General features: G+C 38.9%; 1 protein-coding gene across 1 annotated transcript in view; it reads right to left on the bottom strand.

Annotated features, from left to right (window-relative positions):
- Positions 1-10,905: 10,905 nt before the first annotated feature.
- APC (APC regulator of WNT signaling pathway) overlaps positions 10,906-21,840 on the bottom strand; it is a 96,805-nt gene continuing 85,870 nt past the window's right edge. Inside the window, exons 14-16 of the mRNA XM_080362315.1 lie at positions 19,825-19,941; positions 18,933-19,147; positions 10,906-18,550 (exon numbers count right to left, since the gene is read on the bottom strand). Coding sequence (XP_080218441.1) covers positions 11,980-18,550; positions 18,933-19,147; positions 19,825-19,941 — 6,903 coding nt within the window. The 3' untranslated portion in view covers positions 10,906-11,979. The remainder of the gene's footprint in view (positions 18,551-18,932; positions 19,148-19,824; positions 19,942-21,840) is intronic.

Here is a 21,840-nt window from a genome sequence, read left to right as displayed (position 1 = left end):
CTCTGGCACAGGCTGCCCACAGAGGTGGTGGAGTCTCCATCCTTGGAAGTACTCAACAGCCATCTGGACATGGCCCTGGGCATGTTCTAGGCTGCCCTGCTTGAGCACGGGGGTTGGACCAGATGACCTTTAGAGGTCCCTGCCAACCTCAACCACACCGTTACCCTGAATTCCACATGGCACTGTTGTGCACTGTTACAAGTTAACCTTCATGCAACAGATATGTATCAGGGCAAAGAACTGAAGGTATTTCACAGTATCACAGTATGTTTGGGATTGGAAGGGACCTCAAAAGATCATCTAGTCCAATCCCCCTGCTGGAGCAGGAACGCCTAGGTGAGGTCGCACAGGAACATGTCCAGGTGGGTCTTGATTTATCCATATTTTTTTTCTGCTCTACCAAAACATCTGGCTCCCTGAGATGGAAACAAGAGGAGCGTGCTGAGACTCAGTGCAACACAGTGGTATTCCCAGGGAAGAACTGCAAATACAGTTCATGAAAACTAGGGAAAGTTATGGAAAAGCTTCAGGAAGAACCATGGTGGCATTTGGCAGCTATTAAGTTATTTGGTCTATTCAGTCTTTTGAATGACGGGCAGTTTTGTTTTTTGTCTTTGCTCTCATTATGTCAGAAGTGAATACACTGTACAAAGCACTACAGGAAATAAATATGAACAGCAGCTTTTAAAAATGTGATTGCCGCGGTCTGGTAGCAAGGCAGTGATTTGGCAGCAGCTCACAAACATGACTCAACAAGCTCCTCTGCTAAAAGAAAAAGGTTATGTGAGCTTTGTTAAGTTACAAAGGAAGCTTTTGATGCAATAGTTGTCCAGTGCTAGTGACAGATTTTTGGAGGGTGATCTCCTGAGTTCCATCAAGCTGCTGATACAGAGTTGAGCGTATCTAAGAGGTCATCTATTACAATATCTTTTGTTGCTTAAACACAAAACATTCTCATCTTGTTATTGCTAGTTGGTAATGGATTTCCTGTGATCTTTGCACAGTGATTTTCTTTGAAGTTTCCATTGCATACACACACACACACGTGTCTACTAAATGATTTTCCATTGATATCCCCACCATCTAAAAAGTGTTAGAGCCACCATTACCTTGGGAGTTGCCCAGATTTTCAGTGGTTACTCTGTGCATCAGCCACAGTGGCAGAAGCTTGTTCTGACAGGTGCAGTTATCTCCATTCAATAAGAGAGAAGTGGCTGCAGGGGAGATAACGAGGGACATGGGCAGGCCAGCAGCCTTTGTAGCGTTGGCCGACAAGTATTTCGCCTGCATGCCCCCTGCATGGCAATTGGATCCCACACCAGTGGGGTTGTGCTTCCCAAACATTGGGCTGTGGTCCCTGTGCCTGCAGCTGGGGAGAAGGTCCTGAAGCTAAAAAAGGCTTCAACAACCATTTACACCATTTAATCCTCCATGACTGTACACACAATGTGAACTGTGGACAGACTAGGTTTCATTATATTCATTGTGTCTCCATGTGGGCATGCAGTATGCAGGGTATACATCTGTCTGACCCTTGCTTGAAATATGGTCATCGCTACACGTTACAAATCAAGCTCGTTGCTGTTTGGTTTCATCAAATAATATGCATAGCCCTTTCCTTCTGGTCCACATAAATCTGAACCCACCAGAAGGGTATGAACATAAATCTCCCTCTGAAGGACAGTGCTCTAGCAGACTTAAAATTGAAGAATGCTCTAGTGTTTTTAGGAAAAAATGCTAAGAAATACTGATTTGGTATTATCCCAGCTTCATATACAATTTAAAAAAATAGGCTAAAATGTAGTGAACCAATCTCAAAATGTACTTCTTCACGCTGTGGTTTGTTTGTTTGTTTTGTTTTTTTCCCCCTTAGATTTCTGCAATGTTTTTAGTTTCTCAGTTACTTTGTAAGGCAATTTCCGGTGCATAGTGGGCTACCATTGGACATCACCATAAGAAACAGTGCTGACATTACCTTAAAGAAGGCATCAAATACAACTCCAGTCTGTGAGTAGCACGGTACCATTTTGGCATATTAAGACTGCTCTCAGTCCACTTAACTCAGGACACCAAGAAAGATTTTGTGTATTTGTTTAATGTTGTTATATTTGACAATTGCATGTTATATTTTTCCTTTGAATTCACACAGCTTTTTAATACCAACATATCAGGTTAATGGCTCCTCTTTTAAATCAATGTTTAAACTTAACTGTAACAGAACAAAAAACACATATCCTGTATTACTGGCAATGACAAAGTATTTTTTGCATTTTTTCACATAGAAAAGTAATCAAAAATATATTGGAAATGGAGTTTGTGGCATTATGGATTGGATTATACACCCTACATGACTGACCACAACAGGGGGAAGCATGTTGTCTTTTCTGCAGATGCTGTTATCACATACCAATCTCCTAATTGGTGCTAGAATTCACAGTATCTTGAAACTAGCATGCCTAAAATAAAGCACTGGGTACAGATATGTCAATTTAATCCCTTCATCACTGTAGAATGACTTCATTGAGTATATGGCATCCTGTCACTGCATTTTTTCTAGTGCCATAAAAAATATATTTCAAACTTGAATTCTGCATATTTCCAGCCTGAGGAATTCAGAGACAGAAGTAGGTCACAAAGCACACTAGCTCAGGCATGTTGTAGCTGCATGTGCTTCCCAAATCTCCATTGTCCCTGACCTCAGAAATTGAATGGTAAGCAATCAAAACCTGACAGCTTTTAAAACTGTAAAGCAGCGTGGAGGGAAGGTGTAATTGCTGGTGAGGATAAGACTCACATACATCTGTAGTAAAATTTCAAGACTGCAAATAACCCTTTGGTTAGTAGCAGGGATCCTACTCTCTGAAAGCTGTGTTAACTTGGTGAGGTTATTCCATTTTATGTAACTCGAGTGGAAATGCCACGGAATGAGCTCTGCACCACAGGCATCTCAAGCAGAAAATTCCCTCACTGCAGGAAGCTAGGTGTCCTTAGTCATACTTTTATTTTAACTGTTAAGGGTGTCTGGGAAGAAAAATAGCAAAAAAACCCCAAAAACCCAACACAAACAAAACAAGCCAGCAAGAGCCCTGTACAATTGTGAAAAAGAAATTCAAAGCAGTTGGGATACAGGCTGGTACATTTCACTTGGGATAAAAGGAAATGCCCTAACTAGAAGTGGGGTCCCAAGAAAACGTAGATTATTTGAGCTGAGAGTTTCTCTGTGTTTTAGTGGAAGTGTCGCGTGCAGATGCCAGCTTATTCAGACCTAGCTTACATGTTCAGTTTTCACTAACCTGATGTTACACTGTATAGTCTAAACATGCTAGAAATACCTATATAATAACTGGACTAGCAGAGTCATTTGGGAGAAGGTATATTTTCAGCTAGACTGGTGGAATAGCTCTATAGTGGAATGCAGATAAAACACAGAAAAAGGGGATGTAGAGCAAAATCTCAGTTGTTTCAATAGACATTGAAGGGAAGGGGGCAAGCTGACCAGGATTTTCTCCACAATCTTTATAAACAAGGATTCAAAGTACAGATTTTAAAATAAAATAGAGGGGCTGAAGAAAACCCCTAAACACCAGAAAAAAACAAATCCCCAAAACTGTTGAAAATTGAAACATACTTCATGAAATCTGCCTCTTAAGGTAGAAGTAATAGACAAGTTTGAAGTAGGTCTGTCCAACAGAGAACTTTTAACAGCATAAAGAGAAAATAATGCTGTACTTCATCTAGTCTCATTACACTGGTATTTACTTATCATGAAACTTAATTGTGCAGAATTAACCATACCATTCTCGGTATATGCCACTTCTAAAGAACTGTACACATCATTTTCCCAAAATAAGAGTTTATTTTAAATCCACAGACCACCCTTGTTCTTTTAACAATCCAAAATCCTGTCTTCTATGTGTTTTCTGAAGAGGCACTACCTCATGCCTATTTCCTACAGAGGCAGCAGCTACACAAATCTATTACAGAGGAAGCATCACTTTTGTTCATCTCAATGGTAGAGGCCAATAAACAATCTTGACCACTTGCAGATCCTTAAAAAGGCATAAACATCTCTAAGATGACGTTCATGCCTTTTTAAGGCACGTGGGATGTTCTAAAGCCACATTAGGCTTGTTTCAATTTGTGTAAGTGCTGCAGCACTAGAGCAGCTGACAATCACAAAGTGGCCTTGAAGCAGCTGTCCTGATCTGTATTCTGTTCAGACCTAACTCTTTGGTCACCTAGACCCAAAAGCCTTTACATACATTAATTTAGAAAGTACAGCAGACAATATATCCAGTATTTCACTGAGATACAGGGGAGACTGTTGGGCACCATACTGCCAAGACTCTATTCATATCCCTATTTAGCTGGCAACAGGAGAACTGGAAAAGTGGAAATAGAAAAATAGGGATTTCTACCCATCTCTCATTCTTTCATATTTGCAAACACCATGTCTCTTAAGTATAGACTTCAGTTTTACACCCAGTCATTCTTTCACCTTCTGTTTTAGCTTTGTAGAACAGCTGACAGCTGTGTAAAGTCACAATTGAATACAGTCAGTTTGTAAGATCAAAAGGAACCATCGATCATCTGTGTGTGACACAGTAATTCAATATTCGTACTAAATTCATAGTTTTCACTTAAGCTAGGGGATTTCTGCTTGTAAGGATTCCCAGTGACTTAAAACACTTAAAAGTGTCACATAATCCACCATGGTTGTTCAACAACTCAATTATAGTAAGAAAAAAAGATGCCAACTCCCCTTCATCACATAATGGAATAATAATAATAAAGATTTTAAAAATGGGACTTTTCTCACCATCCATATTTTGACTTAACTTTCATATCTACCTTCCTGCTTCTCCATAGCTACTTCCTCTCTTAATGTGTGCCATCACAGATCTTACCAATAACCTAGGCCAGATGCATAGGCAAATTTGAATTCTGTCTTATTATGCTTCTCCCCCACTGCCCCAAACTATATGCTTTTTGTACAGAGGATTGTTAGAAGGGGCAGAATTGGGCATAATCTACCTTCATTTGTATTAAATGTAATCACTCAAAATCTCCTTGTTTTCACCATCACTAATGACTTTAGTAATTAATGCTTTTCCTTTATTCTGAATAAAAATCATTAAAATTAATTAATAGCAAGGGAATTTAATTTTCTGATATATATCAAGACTTAAATGCATCTTCCTCTAGAACACTTAAAAAATAAGGTACCAGCTAATCAGTCTAGAAATTAGAACTCATCTTCTCAGCTATAAACAGAGCACTATAAATACTGGAAAACAAAGGATCTTAAAAAAAAAGAGACACTGTTGCTGAGTTACTAAGTTCAAATGCTTCCAACTATGTCAAAGCCTAAAGTGAATAGAAGAGTGCAAAATATGTGTGCATATATAAATACATGTTTTTGTGTGTTGGGAATTAATCAATCTAGGTCCCTTACCAGTCTCTAATGAGGGATTAAAGAATGCATTCATTATGGAAAAGAAAGACTTCGGAATTAACTGAGTCTCTGCTGTACTTATGAGTCATAATTAAATAAGCCTTCTTGCAAGCCTCTTGTAATTCAGAGATTATGGAATTAGACTGTATTGGAACTAGGTGCTGTTTTATGCCGTTTGTTCTAAAATGAAACATGGACAAGAACAGAGCTCTACTGCTGAACCACGTCTCTCAGCTTCTTTTTTCTGCTTGTTTATCTGAGAAATGACTACCATCAAAATGAAAACTGCATGTTTACAGCATTTGTTCCGATATGCTGAATCATTGCTGAAGTGTCTTAACAGCAACTTCCTTTTAAAACAAAATTATGTTTCTAATACAGCAAACAGACACCTGACTTTCAGTAGTAGCCAAGAAAAAAATTCCACTCTGACAAGGTGCAATCAGGAGGAAATTTTATGTAACACTGCAAGTAATAAATAAATTATGCATAGCAAGACTAAATTCAGAATTAGTATACTGTGAAACAAAATACATTAGAATAGTTGAAAAAAGAATTAATTACAGAGTTAGGATATAAACAGTAATGCATCTCAGGCAGAAGCAAACAACAAAACTGAAGGAAAGATAATTGTGGGCTGAGTTTGTTAAACAACATTTACAGGTGGGAAAATGCATCTGATCTCAGAGAATGACACCTTAATTACTTGCAAAGAACCAGCATGAAAATTCCATGCATGTGAAATCCCACCAGAAAGCAGGGCATTAGAGATACTGTTTGTAAGCATGGCTTGAGGTCTTGACAGAAGTGCATTTTACTGAGTGAACAAGCTCTCTCTACATCTTTCTGATATTATAATTGCAATTCCACAGCCACTAAAAGCAAAAGATGCTTTCACAAACAGCAAAATTAGAACAATTTCTTGAAATCTTGAAGTGGCAGAAATTCATAAATACAGAAGCTTGTAACTATGTGGAAATTTCCTAAGAAAAGTTATTTGCAAAACTATGCTAGGGAGACACCACCCAGTCTTAGAGTAAGTAAACAGCACATCTGGTAAACTGAAAGTTGACAGCAGAAAACCTATGCATTAACTACATACTTTATATTCATCTTGGCATAACAAATTCATTGACACCTACATTAATTACTGTTGTGAACTCTTAAGCTCTTCAGCACCACACCAAATCCCCTTGCAATTCCTATATGTAACCAAACACAATACATAACCAATTAACTTACCATTCTGACTAAAAACTCAGCCTTAACTACATTAACATTATCTATAAACACATTTACAGATACAACCTTTTATTCTGCATATAAGAGACTATGAAGCAGGAATTATCTTTCTATATGTGATTTAAAATGAAAATAGTGTGGGCACCTCTTGTGGTTATACTTATAAGTGCAAACAAGATGGCTGTGGAACCAGAGAGTGAATACATTTGGGTAATTTGGTATTAATAAGGTCCTCAAAGTTTTAAACATGTAGAGGAAGTCACGCTTCATATTAACCAACACTTTCTGATTCACAGCTTCATCCAAATCACACATCTCATTGAGAACAAAGCTGTCAGGTGGATGAGACTTCGCAAGGCATTACAGTAGAACTGTGAAGTTACATTTAGGTGCAAGTCTACACGATCACTGGTGACACTCTGACGGCTGTTCATGCTACTTAATGAATGCTACATGAGAAATGACAGTTCAGGAGCCATCTGGTAACAGAAGAGAATAGAAGAGCTTGTAAGAGTCCACCAAAACATTTTCCAGATCATCCCTACAAGTTGTACTGTCTTTATTAGGGAAGGGATTTGTTCTCTCCCTCTTCAAGCCTCTTCCAGAAAACTAATTACAATAAATATATATATATATTTATATATATTTTATTGGAAGGATTTACTACATTGAATTTAATAATGCAAATTTAAAAACTGTCATCTAGAAGCTTACATACAGTAAAACAATTTGGTTTTTGTGTATTTTTGAAGTACTTCTTTTCCACAAGCACAAACTATAGACTGTTGTAATACTTTTGAAGTTAGTTATCAGAATTTCCAGGACGAAAGACTTACCCAAACAAAATATATTTAAATGCAAAGTGCTAGCAGCCATTAGGCAGAAGTTCAGAGTGAACAACAGTTAAAGAGTAAAATATCCCCAACTTTAATTTGCTTTTGCTGTCTCAAAAAGGTTGAAGACAGGTCTGAAACTTGGCATAGTGGCTTAAAAATGCCTGTAATAACTTGATCCAACACACTGACCACCCATAAAGGAAACCATCCCAGCCTTCTTCTACCAGCCCTAGCTGTTTATTTTCCTTGCTGCTGGCTTGGGTGGCACTTGTCCAAATGTGCTGCACAAATTCAGCACACTAAGGCAGCATTAATCCTACTCCCCCAGCAAGTCTCCTAGGTAAGGGAGGAGCTGGTCCACTGAAGGGTCAGATAAGTGCCAAGATTCACAGCTAGGGACATGGGCAGGAAAAGAAAACTTGACTTTTAATAGTGCATGCTGTTGATTCTAGAAATAATATGGACCTTTATCTTTAAGAGGAATGAAAAAGCTAATACACTGTTCTCTTGGTAATCTCAATTTCTGTTAAGAGGGTGAGAGGATGGAGTTAGGAAGCACTCCAAAGCAGCCATCAAAGAATTCAGCTGTCAGATTATCAGACAAAGTTTTGCAGTTTCATGGTGCACTGGTATACTCTCAAAATAAAACCTCATTAATTTATGGACAAATTGTTCTGTCTCCTGTGCATCTTATACAATTTACTAGAGAAGATCTGAAAGTCCATCCCTGGGTCAACATGGCTGAGAGTCTCAGAAACTGTCAGTTTTCTTTCCCTCCCCCTTCACCCAAGTCACAGCAACTAACTTCCCAAAGCCACCAAAGGTACTAATCTATGCTGAATACTGCTGCCTACTGAAGTTCATAGCATAAACTACACTTGTATTCTGCAGAGAAGCCCAATATATTCCAATCTCATCAGGAAATCTTGGCAAGGCTCTCAATTTTAAACTGTCATCTCTGACACAGTGTCAAGAACTAAGATTTCAGGGGAAAATATTCAGCTAGAGAACTGCATATGAAAAATACAAATAGATTAGTTCCCCTTTAGAGTTTGCAATATTTAGTCAGAACAGCTTGCACAGAAATTGCGCACTAACCTTAGTTGTGGCACACTGCAAGAAACTAAAATCAATGTACCTTTAAAAAAGTGAACTAATTACAATTTGTGGGGAGGTCATGGTTCTGCTCTTCACATCAAGAGGACGAAACTATAAAATCGGTCTGAAATAGGCTTTACAAGTCTATTTTCAGTATAAACTGATTTTTAAGTACAAGTTTGATAGGTTCTGGATGTGGCAACCTAATTCAAGGACAACTAAAGGTGTGAGCATAAGTCACATAAGTTGTACCAAAATTGGTAGAAAGAAAGGCAGTGCATCCCATAAGAACAGTAACGCTAGTCTTTGTTTCCTTAGCTCCTTGCTTTTCTTTGTTTTGCCTTGACATAAAAAATGTCTTTTTACCTGCTGTGGCAACTTTCTAAAAATAAAACCAAGGAACAGCAAATCTTTAGCAGCATAAATACAATCTATCACAAATCCACACATCATTAACAAAATCCAAGACCAAATATACTTATTACAGCCATTTTTCATGTTTGATTTTATATCCCCATCACTAGCATAAATCAAACATCATGGATGTCCTTAAATATTCTAAAAGGCTCTTAGTGGACACTAAGTATTTTAGATAAAGAATCAGAGAAATGTAGATGTGGAAGGCATTTCAAAAGATCACCTAAGCCCATCTCTGCACACAGGCAATATGAAATATACTACAGTCCATCCCTATGAGATGTTTCATAAACCTCTTCTTAAAACTTCTATAATGGAAATTTAACAACTCCCATGGGAAGCATATTTTAATGTATCACTACCCTTACAGTTTGAAAGTTTCTCTCATCTGTCTTTGCTACAAATAAAGGTTGGTTATGAGGATATTAAGAGAAACTTCCCAATTATAATGATCATGAAGTACCTCCAAGACTATCTAGAGAAGCCACTACAATTTTCAAAGACATTCTGGTGTTTGATACAATTATTTATTGTTTCACCTCATCTTCTGATTCCATCACTTAAAAAACTGAAATCAGAATTCCTTTACTAAGATTGACTTTACCTTTAAATTCTTAAATGGACAGGACATAGATGTAAAGCTGGCATTAAACAACTATCCTGGATTATGTGGTGTAACTTCTTATTAGTAGTTAAAAGACCAGCACAAAAGAAGTATCACATAATTTATAAGAAAAGTGGTCTTGCATTTTAAACTCAAGGATGGAGTTCTGTATTCTACTCCACTAGCAAGTCCTGACTTTGAATACATTACATAATCTGTCTCTATTTCATCTTTAAAGGACACTAATATTCGTAAGTGAAGATAGTGTACGCAAAATATTACCAATGCTTGTTAACAGATTCCCCAGATGATACAGAAACATGGCATATCTCTAAGCAAATCTGACAGGAAGGAAAGAACAAAAGAGCAAATAAGATACCATTTTTGCTGAACAGGTATTTTTGGTATTGGCTTTTATCTAAATTGACTTGCATCTGCTGATAGAATCTCAATTCTGTTCATAAGCAGTACATCCCATGGTGAATTCAAGATAAAAATGGATTCACTTCAATATCAGATGAAGTACAAAAGCCACAGATGTGATACACTCTGCAACTGTCTAAAGCTACCATAAAGGTAAACTGCTCTATTTCAGGGCTTCCTGAAATCAGGGCATTTTGAATCCTGAATAGAAATTATTTAAAATGCTAACTTCAGAACAGTCCAGTTGAGATACAACAAAACTGACATACCATTTCACGTTTTGTTCAGTCATGCACAGAATGTTTAATGTTCTGTTCTCTCATGTTTCTACTTTAAACCAATTCTTATCTAAATCCAGGCTATATTTATCTTATTAAAGGACAAATCTATCTTTTCGGCATTGTTCTAGCATGAACTGTATTTGCACATCAAAAAGGCTTGAGGCAGCAAATGTCCTGGTTTGTGAATAAAACATTTTTTCTACTATGATAACAAATTTCTTACTGCCATGGGATTCTTGCAATATTTCCCCTTTCACAATTTTTAAAAAATAAATTTAAAAAATGCACGGAGATTTCAAGTAGAATTAAGATTTCATCTTATAGTCACTATTTCACATTCTATATTATATCCCCAAATTAAAAAAAAAAATCTTGTGTTTTACAAATATTATTTTTATACATACAATATTGTTTCAGGCTTGCAGTCAAGAAAACAATTATACTGCTTGGCTACTGGAAATACCCTGCCTTTAGCCTTGTTATGCACCTGAGATGTGTGAAAACTGTCTCACAGAATATATTACAGAAGACCTAGGGCCTGATCCTGCAACTGTTACATGCATCCTGCAACAACCATTTGTCAGTGATAAGGAAGAACGAATACTGGAGGTGCAAGATTCTGCCAGATCAGGCCTTAAGTGTACGTGCATTATACAACACATTATATGGTGACATCTCAAAATAAAATACTGTATTTTTATGTAATGCAGAAGTAACACACACAACTTACATATAGTAATAATTTATTCTGAAATGTCCATTTTAGTCTCTGTTGAGACATCACCCATGTCTCATTAATAAAAGAGCAGCCATCTCACCTCAAATACCAGAATATACAACAAGTTACAGCATAGCAAAAAAAAAAATCTACCTACTTTAAGAGAAAATCTAATTCAGGTAAAATAATTTTCTTCAAGGTTTTACAGTTACACAGGTTTCTTTTTTTTTGTTTTGTTTGTTTTTTTCAGGGCACAAAGTGTAAATTGTTACACCACAACTATCTATGCACATTATGTGACCACAGAAATGTTAATCATTACTTCAGAAAATGAACCATCAATTCCATTCATGCAGAAAAGCAGGCTGGGAAAGCTTGTTCAGCAGAAACCATATTACTGTGAATTTCACAGCCACATGATTAATTATTGGGTTAGATGGACTCATGAATACTAAAACTGAGTATACTTTTTTGCATAAATAATACCAGTTCTTCCCTGATGTAGTTTAAGTCAGTCTGTAATCTAGAAATGATCGATAAAGCAATATGACTGTTATCACCTCTATCTGCAATGTTCCATGATTTCAACAACAAGCAATATTTAAAGTATTATGGGATGGGATGCTAATTTAATACGTTAAACATACTGTACAAATCTACTTGCATTAGCAGTTTTATTCCAAACTGTCAATCAGGTATTCCTCCAAAATATTACCAGTGAAGACAAAGTATACTATCAAATATGGCTTCCAGAACAAGGACCTTCTAACAAGAATCAAAGCTATTTACAACAAATAGAAACAACAAAAAAAATCAATCCCCATTTTTTTTAGTTTCAATTGAAACAAAAGTTCTAAGTAGCTGCTGCATATAATACATCAGTTTTATTTAATTTTTTGTTGCACTTAAACAGAAGTTACCAGGTAGGAGCCAGAGAGACGCTTAGGACTCTGAGTTCCACCAGAGTCTGGATTTTCAGACTTGGAGTCACGTTTCTTTGTGCTGTTATTTACTGGTGTTGGTATTTGTGATGGCCGAGCAGAACTGTTGTCCACACTACTCTTCCTGCGGCTTGGATTGTAGTTGAAAGGCGTCACTCTTGCTGCGACAGCACCAATGGGGGAGCTATGTTTGCTCGAGCTACTGGAACTGAATGGTGTACGCTCACTTACAGTACTTTCATTGTTTTCTGGTGCAGAGACAGGATTATTCTGCAGAGGCTTTGTTTCAGTGCCTTTCTTGTCTGGACTGTCCATCTGAAAGAAAGAGTTCAGACGATTTTCTAAACCAACGGTATGAACAGAAACACCTCCATTCCCTGGGGTTTGTTTTTCTTGAATCTCTTTAGAATCTTTACCATTCACACCCCCTTTTTCTGAAACACTGTCAATAACAGGGGGAGTATTTCCAGTTGGAGACCTTCCAGATCGAGGATTATTAATTGGGCAGTCTTCTATCCTCACCCACACATCCTCTGTCTTGGAGACAGCTGGTGCCATCTGATAGATGAGAGTTTTGGAATCGGAGCCATTTGTGGTACCCGAGGAAGAATGCTGAGGATCATTTATTATCTGAGGAATTTCGTTTTCTTTTATTTTTCTCCAAGTACCTTTTGCTGGTACTTGGCTTTCTTTGTTTTGCTTGTGTCCAGAAAGAGAACTTCCGGGTTGCTTCTCATCTTCACTTTTTGCCTTTTCACTGGATTCTGAAGAGGCTGACAGAATTGAGGAGGAACTTCCAGTTCTTCGCCAAGTGCTTACACGAGGAAGCGACGAGGAATGCTTACTATGTTCACGCTTCCAAGTTCCTGATCTATTGATTGGCAATCTAGATGGACTCTCAGAATGAGAACGAGCTATATCATGACGTTTTGCTGGTCTCCCATCATACTCTACAGAAGGGCTTAGATTAGGGGGTAATTTTCGCCAACCACTAGTCTGTGCAGTTGAATGGGTGGATATAGACATATCAGGAAGAGATGGACTTAAAACTGGGGTCTGTAGTTGGGACCTTGTGGGAGAATCCGGCCTGGAAGGAGACAGAGATTCGAATGAAGCTGACTCCTCTAATTTCCGTCTTAGAGTTGGGCTTGGAGCTTCTTTAATAAAAGTTGACTGACGAACGAGAACAGGTCTCTCGGATCTGTCAGATTCACTTCCACTAGATTTTGTGGATGACATTCGGGACAGCTCAGTCTTTTTGTTTGATCCACCACTGCTGAGAGCTTGGTTTAACCCTTTTGAGGCAGACTCACTTCGTGGAATGCTACTGGTACTCTTAGGTAAGGCAGTTTGTTTTGTAAGGTTTTGCTGGCTCATCTGCCTGCCTGGTGATGTGTACGACATTCTACCCGAACTTGAAGATTTAGTTGAAGCTGTGCTAGGAGATGATGTCCTTGGCAACTGAGACAGTTTGTTGGGAGGACTTATACCGTTCCTTCCTGGAGAAATTGAGGTTCGGCCGGGAGATTGCAGAGGCCTACTTAATGGCTGCTGTTGAGGTCTAGAAGGAGTGGAGTCTCTGGATCCTGATCTAGAAGGTCCTTTACTTGACCCACTCTGGTTCAACCCTGATGGCTGCCTAGTAACAGGAGAGGGCTCAGGTTTCACTGATGACTTGACTCCTCTTGGAGAACTAGTCAAACTTTGGCCTTCACTGGGACTCTTGGAATTTGTGTTTTTGAGTGGGGGACCTTTTTTGGAAACAGGACTCGTACTTGAAGAACTATTCCGAACTCCTGGAATATGGATCATTGTCCTACCACGTGAAATTGAAGGCACACTTGTCTGTTGTGGTTGCTTCAGCTGGCTTGAAACTTCTGAATTGGAGCGAGCTTTTCCTGTAATTATACTTTTATACACTTTCTTCCCTCCTTTGATTCCCCTACTTTCAGATTCTGCTTTTTTAGACTCCAGTGTGCTCTTCTCTCCCGGTTTAAGAATTCTTGGACCTTTATTACTAGTAAAGGGTTTTTCTTCTTGGTCTGGGGTAAGATGAAATGGTGACCCTAGAGAAATACCAGATTTTAATGAAAGGATAGAATCAGAGTCTGAAGAAGCTTGTCTAGACAACGATGCAGCAGCTGCAGCTTGATGCAAGCTACTAACTATAGAATTTGCACCTTCTTGTATAGCTTTCCAATCAAAGTTCTCTGAATCAGGTGAGAAACCATGTTCTGAATCTGCCCTCTGTATCCCTCTCAAATCCAGTGTTAAGTCTTCTGCCGATATACCACCTGCATTTCTGGGATTACTTTTTTCACTTTCACTCTTTATCCTTGAGGGTTTTTTCTTTTTAGGCATAGCAGAACTAATGCATTCCTGCAAAAGATCGTCTTCTGAGTCAATGCTAAGAGAACTCAGAGAACTGTTTCTAGAGAAACATACAGGAGTATCTTCAACATGAAATGATTTAGGTGCATAACCAGAAGTCTGTGGTCTGTTTGATTCCATCTGTGAATCAGGAGCCTCAGTTCGTTTTGCAGGTTCCCCTTCTTTGTTGTTATTGTTTTCTTGATCAATATCACTGAGGGAACTAAGAGATGAATTGCGAGAAAAACAAACAGGTGTGTTCTCAATAGCAAAATTCTGTGTCTTCTCATCGGTAGCTGCTCCTCTGTCTGGAATATCTTTAGCTGACTGAGAGAAAGTTTTAGGTTGACTTCTGCTTGTTGGGTGTTTTTGGCAAACTTGTGTCCTGTTACTTGGTTGCTGACTTGAAGATTGTTCTGGATTAGTGCAGTCTTTATTTTCTGTTTCCTTTGCTTCTTTTCCTTTTCTTAATTCTGCCTTCTCCCTTGAAAGGTCAACATCATCATCATCAAAATCTAAAGAACTTAGGGAATCATTCCGTGAAAAACAATAAGGAGTTCCCTCAATAGGTGTGTAATGATGAGGGGAATCAAATGCAAAGCTTCCTCTTACACGTTCTTCATTATTTGGCAATTTGTCATTAAAATCTCTTGAATTATTTTTAAGATTCTGTTTCTTTGCATCTCTGTTCTCCGGATAGCTTCTTTCATTATTAATATTGCTTTTAGGCTCTGTGGTTTTTCTTATACGTGCTCTGTATTCATTATTTTGGGGAACAGGCTTTACTGGTGATGTTGGCTTCTTTTTCTCACCTTCTGGCTGGTTTTTATTACTTAGCGATGAAGATGCTTGTTGAATTTGATCCATTATCTTCTTCACTCTGAAAGGTTTGTGACTTTTTCCTTTTGGCATAGCTGAATTAATGCACTCAGCCAGAATATCACCCTCTTCTGTTTTGTCATCATACAGGCCTGGGGAAGTCACAGCTGAGCTTTTTGCTCTCTGAGAATCATCATTACTTCTACCTTCTGTAGGAATGGTGTCTCGCTTTTCAAATTCCCCTGAGTCTGCTCCTGTACCCACATTGTCTACATTGGCCAACTCACTTGGGGGCGATTCTATTGTGAGATCACTCAGAGATGTAGCTGTTGAAAAATTTATTGGGGTACCCTCAACACAATATACCCGTGGCATATCATCTCCTGGTGTAAAACTCACGTGCTTTTGGGATTGCAATCTGCTTTGTGAAGGCAAAAGTTTGTAAACTGGCAACTGGCTAGGCTTTCTGGCTACAGGAGGAGGTATTTTTGGAGCAGATCCTTGGGAAGGCTTTTTGGCTTTACGTGAAGACTTGGTTGGCATTGCAGAAATAATACACGCTTCCAGTATTTCAATATCATCATCATCATCAGAATCATCCAAAATGTCTTTTTCTGCTTCAGCAGGCTTCTCCGCTTTCTTCTCTTGGTTATCCTTTGTATCATCTGATTGTTCAGGTTCTGCTTCATTTCCATGTTCATTTTCATGAACTGGTGGCATTATTCTTAACTCTACATCTTTCTGTATAAACGGCTCATCAAGACTCAGAGCACTCAGGCTAGAAGAGCAGGAAAACCCATCCGGTGTGCTTTCTGTGGCAAAATGTAATAGCGTATCAGCCTCTGGAAGTACCTGAACTCTTTGAACAGCTGCATTTACAGCTGCCTGTCTAGGACCAGGGTCTCTCTTTTCTGCACAAGGTACTTTGCCTTTAGCTACCTCTCTTTTTACTTGAACTCCTTGAGCAGGGGGTGGTGTTTTACTTCTGCTTGGAGGCATTGTTTGTCCCGGGCTATCTGGAAGGTCACTGGGACTTATAATACCACTTACCATTCCACTACAAGGCTCACTTTGAACTGAACTAGCAATTGATCGGCTTTCAAAGCTATCCAGGGAACTTACAGAAGTACATCTGCTGAACATGAGTGGTGTTTCCTGCACATAATGTTCTGGTGGGCTTTTAGGAGTCTGTGCACCACTCTTTGAGGGAGATTTGGCACCTGAAGAAAATTCAACAGCTTTATGTCTAGAGGAATCAGAAGGAGACAAACTAGAAGTCTGAATTCTGCTCGATTTTGTTCTGATGTGTTGTGATGTTGATGTGATTTCACTTACTGCCCCTTCTGTAGATAGAGCCCCACTGTTCTCCTTTAGTTCTGCTATCTGCAGTGTGTTATTAGCATCTGTCACACGTGTGGATTGATCACGTCCTATTTCATCTTCAGCTGATGACAAAGACGACAAAGAGCTACACCTTGAAAAACATATTGGTGTATCTTCCACACAGTAAGTCTGTATAGTTTCCTGATTAATAGAGGGAGTTTTACAGGAGGCATTCTTTTGCGCATGACCACCTCTGTTCTGTGCAGAATTTGGGTGAAGCTGATTCTGTCTCTTTGAACCAGCTGAGGGGGCTGATGTGTTCGCACTGCTTGAGGAAATATGGTCAGTTTTAGTGCTTTGCACTGAAGAAGTCTTTGAAAAAGTAAAAGATGGCTTCTGAGAAGAAGGAGGAACTTCTGTTGAGTATTTTAAACTATAATCAATTGGCTGATCAACATGATGTTCCTCTTCATTGTACTTTATGCTATAATTAGTTGGTCTGTCTTCCTCTTCATGTTGTTCCTCCTCAGAGTAACGTTCACTATAGTTGGTTGGCTTATCATCATCATAATCATCAACCTGGCACAAGGACTGGTTTACCTTCTGATTCATTCCAAGAGTTGAGCCTACTCTGTTCTGATCTGAGCCATTGGATCCTCTTGATCGGAAGGAAGAAACACACTCTTGCTGCCCAAAAGGTGACTGATATTTCATATGTTTATCATCTCCACTGTCGGTGTACACAGGGTAGCTTGCATTTTGGCTCCTTGACTGCCTTTGTTCACTTTGTTTCATTTCATCATCTATTATATGCTTAGGCCTTGCCCATCTTTCATTCTGAGAGGGACTTTGTCTTCCAGAATTTAACTGCTCATCTGAGTATTTAAGACTATAATTAATAGGTGTGTCCAGCTCTCCATCATTGTCATCCATGTGATTCGCACTATGAATCTTATGTGCCAAGTCAGCTGGATACTGACCATAACTACAGAATTTACTTTCATCATCTTCAGAGTAAGATTCAATGGAAGGTTTCATTTGGCCTCTTTTACCATAACCATCACTGCTGCTGACGCTATTTAAGCTATCATTTGAAGCTCTCTTGTATTCCATTTTTGTATAAGGCACAGGACACGTCCTGCTTGAATTCTCAGATTTAGGAAAGTACGTATTTGAGTGAGTATGGGCAGTGGCTGATCTCCTTGCGCCATTTCTGTCTTCTGTCAAACAGTGCATTTCAGAAGTGGAACTGGAACTTCTGTCTTCTTGTGGAATATGCATGCTTGTTACTTCTTCCATAACTTTGGCTATCTGAGCTGCAGCAGTAGAAATCTGCATTCCTATTCTCTTAGAGGAGTTCCCAGTATTCTCTGCAGCTGGATGATAGGTATTTAAACCTACTTCTAGATCCCTATCAAGACTTCTGTCTTTCTCAGATCGAGAATTTTCTATGTTTCCCCTATTGGAAGAGGAGGAGCCTGGCAATACTGTGGTATTTAAATATGGTGAAAGTACAGTCATATTACCAGCATTAAAACTCTCTGATCTGCATACACTATCATCATGCCGACTGGAGTCCAAGACGTACTCACTGTATATATTTTGTTTATGTCTCTGCTTATTACGGTGAGATGCTTTTGGGCTTAAATTATCAATGTTGTCAAAAGTCTCTGATAAATGCTGAGCATCTAATTCTGCTTCCAGAGCCTTTTGTTTTCTGACATGAAGAGATGGTAAGCTTGATCCTGGAGACATAATGTTAGCATCCTTATATTTTGCTGGCCTATTTGCCATGAGGTTTCTCAGAGCTGCAGCACTACCCATGGCTATCATTTTGTGTTTTGAGTGAATGAGATTTTTCAGCATGCTGACTGCTCCCATGTCCCACAGCGCCTCCTGATCCTTCGCGTTTCGTGCAGAAAGATTCCACAGTGTCCCACATGCATTACTGACTATTGTCAAACTGTGTGACTTCAAGTGTTGTAACAAGGTTTGTAAGCAGCTGTTCTCTCGCAAGATTTGCCTGGTGTTGAGTAATTGAAAACAAACATCAGTAAGTGGCATTTCAAAAGGATAAGAGACAATGCAAAACAAAAACCTATTATGCTAGAGGCAAGTTTTGCCCTTAGAAAGGATAATTATGAGTTCTCCAGTGTAAATTTATCTCATATTTCATCTGAATGCTAATCAAATCCTATTACAAATATGAATAGTTAAGCTTTTAGTACAGTTCACCATTAACAAGCAGCAGGTATTAATCCGTTCACATATTCCTGTTATGTGAAATACTTGGCTATCAAATGCATTCAGATTAACTACATTTAATCACTACATTTAATACATGCATTTATATTAAGACTCAGTCATAGAAACTGTTACTAAAGAGACAGAAAAAGTATACCCACCTGTGGTCCTCATTAGTAGCAATTAAGCTAGAAACATTTCTTAATATTCCTCCTCCGCTTTCTATGATGGCTAAAGTGTTTGTTTGGCTCCGGTATGTCAGTGTGCCAACTAGAAATGCAAGAGCACCATCAACAGCACATATATCAGCTTTGTTCTCAGTACAGTGTGCTGACAAATTCCATAAGGCACTCAGAACACTTTTTAGCGTGGATTCCTAGGAAAGTAACAAAATGACAGGATTAGAGAAGCTTTGAATTATTGGTCATAAGCTTTCAGAAATACTAAGTTAGCTTCAAGGAGTTATGTATGTTTTAATTTCTGCTTTCTGGGCTGGTAAGCTAGATGCAGGCAGCAGTGAACACACAGATACTTTTGTTTGCTTCTTTCCTTCAGCTATGGATTTGGTGCTGCTTCCCTCAAAGTTTTGAGAAATATGTGCTACAATACTTCTTAGCTGCCATAATGGTAAAAATGGCTTGAAGAGTAATTGGCAGGGGAATCTGGGATGGAATATAATAAAGTCTGTGTACCAAAAATACATCTAAATACTACAGAACTGGTACTTATCTATTCATTAACTCGAAAGAGGTTTTATTAAGTGGCAAAATTATAAAAAAGGCTATTGCAACAACACAGCTTATGAAGCTGAAGAGTAAAAGCTGTCAACCCTCAAATAAAAAGACAGTAATATTAGTAGTTTTGAGATGCCATTGCTACATTATGGTGTGTTGCCATGTTAACTCAAACCAACTCCCTTCTTCAAAGCAAGTTACCTGAAACACCCCAAATATTTGACAAAGTGCTTTTATCAAAAAGGACAATAGTATTTGTGCTTTGTGTATAATAAATGCAATCTCTCCAAAATTTATATCAATCTTTAATACAGGATACCTTCTTAACTTCTAAAGCGCATTCCATCAATGCTTTCACACTTCCAACTTCTCTTAGAGTCTTTTTACTGTTTACGTCTGCTCGCCAGGACAAGTTCCTCAACACACTTGCAATGACCTGCAAAACATGAAAGAAAATTAATGTATCACAGTATAGCTACTTCTTTAGCAAGTCATCTGACTTTCCTCCTGGATTTCTAGAATGCTATGGATTAATTAACAGTGATCATGCTCAGCTACTGAACTAGCCCTTTGCTACAATGTGCTTTTTGTTGTCTTGCCCGCTAGACTGTTGTAACATTTCAGGATGAAATTTCATCAAAGCTACTGGCTTTTGTGTGTGGGTACCTAAAACAAAGACTTGAAATCATGTTCCCTGCTTTCCACACTGGTTAAAAATTCAGATTTGTGCTCTACTCAGATGTTTGCACTAGATATACATACTCTCAGGAGAGAGATTGAGATAATCTTTTTCTCAGCTTTTCTCCTTGTGAAATAGAACAATAACACTTGCCTCTCAGATGGTTTATAAACATTTGATTAATGTTTTAAAGATCTTCGCAATATTTTAAAAATACATTGTGTGTTTTTCAATAAGAATAGTTATCTATAGCAGATGAGTAGCCATTCAGCCTATGTCCTTGGCAGCGGCCAGACTGAGATAGACTGTCACTTTAGTGGACAGTCATTAGGTAGTAAACTTTATCTATTTATGGGCCCCAGTAACCTAACAAAATATATTCCATGGAAAACTTTTACCTACAGATGTTCTAATCACCAAAGAAGCGCGTAAGCTCCCACAAGGGAGCCCAGGCAGGCAGTGGCAGGCAGAAGAGCCCAGTGATACCCTGCTCTGGCTGCTCTCTTAGGCCCACCACAAGAACCTTCAGCCCGTCAGAGGTTCATGTCAACATGCCCAGAGGAGCACAGGGGCCCCACGACAGGCAGGAACACAAACTGAGAGCTCAGAGGAGGGGGCACCCTGTCTGGGCTCTTCCCAGGGCACCCACAGCCCCATGGGCCAGGTGTGACACCCATTCAGGGGAGTCAGTGGGAGCAGCACCTTCTGGACTGAGGCAGGCCGGTGCACAAGTCCTGGCCTAGGGATGTGTGACACTTTCTGGGATCCATGGGAAGAGCATTCTGAGCCTGCAGAAGACTTCTTATGGGACGGGAGGACCCAAAGCTTCCAAAGGCAGAAAAAAGGATGGATTCTATGTGATTTGGGGAAACACAAGGGTAAGTGGACTGAAAGGCACAGCTGCATCTAAACAGCTGGCTGGCTGATACGCTCCTCTGGCCATGCCCTTTGCCTGATGAGCATGGTCAGTCTCACATTCTTATTTAATCTCATTTCTGACGTTTCAAGAGTGAGGGACTTCTTGCTCTGCCCACGTGTGTGTGTACAGGGGTCCTACCTGTCAGTGGCTGGAGACAGACCATGGGTCTGAGGGCCCATGTGTCTGTGACTTCCTTTTCAAGAACAGTAAATATACTTGGTATCTGTCCTAATACCCAACCAGACAGTTTACTCAGTAACGTCTGCTGTAATTCTAATAATTTTCTCAGTCATAACTAGGTAGCTGTTCTTCTAGTGGAGAAAAATGTTGTGAATGGTACTTTAAGAGATAAAGTCAATTTTACATAAATCTGATGATTCACTCAAACTGCAAGGAAAACAGGGTTTTCCTTTCCAAAAGCTGTTCCAGGTTGTTTACAGTATTTATAAATTAATGAATTATAATTTAATATTTAATGGTTTTTAAACAAGTTTCATGTCAATGAAGAATCGTTCTGCACTCTCAACTCTCAGGATCACTCTAAGCATTTATTTTCAGGCTGTTTTCTTTACATAGCAGGAGCCATTGGAAGAGACACTCAGGTGTCACTGAACACTTTGGTCGTACTTAAAAAGCTGCTTTGGGAGGTGCTGAAGTAGTTATGTGTGACTTGTCAAGTCAATGCACGTTCTCTTGAAATACAGATTTCTCTGCTATTATTACCCTATTATTTACTT

The sequence above is a fragment of the Nesoenas mayeri genome (assembly GCF_963082525.1).
Source record: "Nesoenas mayeri genome assembly, chromosome: Z".
In the NCBI taxonomy this organism is placed as follows: Eukaryota; Metazoa; Chordata; class Aves; order Columbiformes; family Columbidae; genus Nesoenas; species Nesoenas mayeri.
The sequence above is the reverse complement of the archived record's forward strand: the minus strand, read 5'-3'. Positions and strand labels throughout refer to the sequence as shown.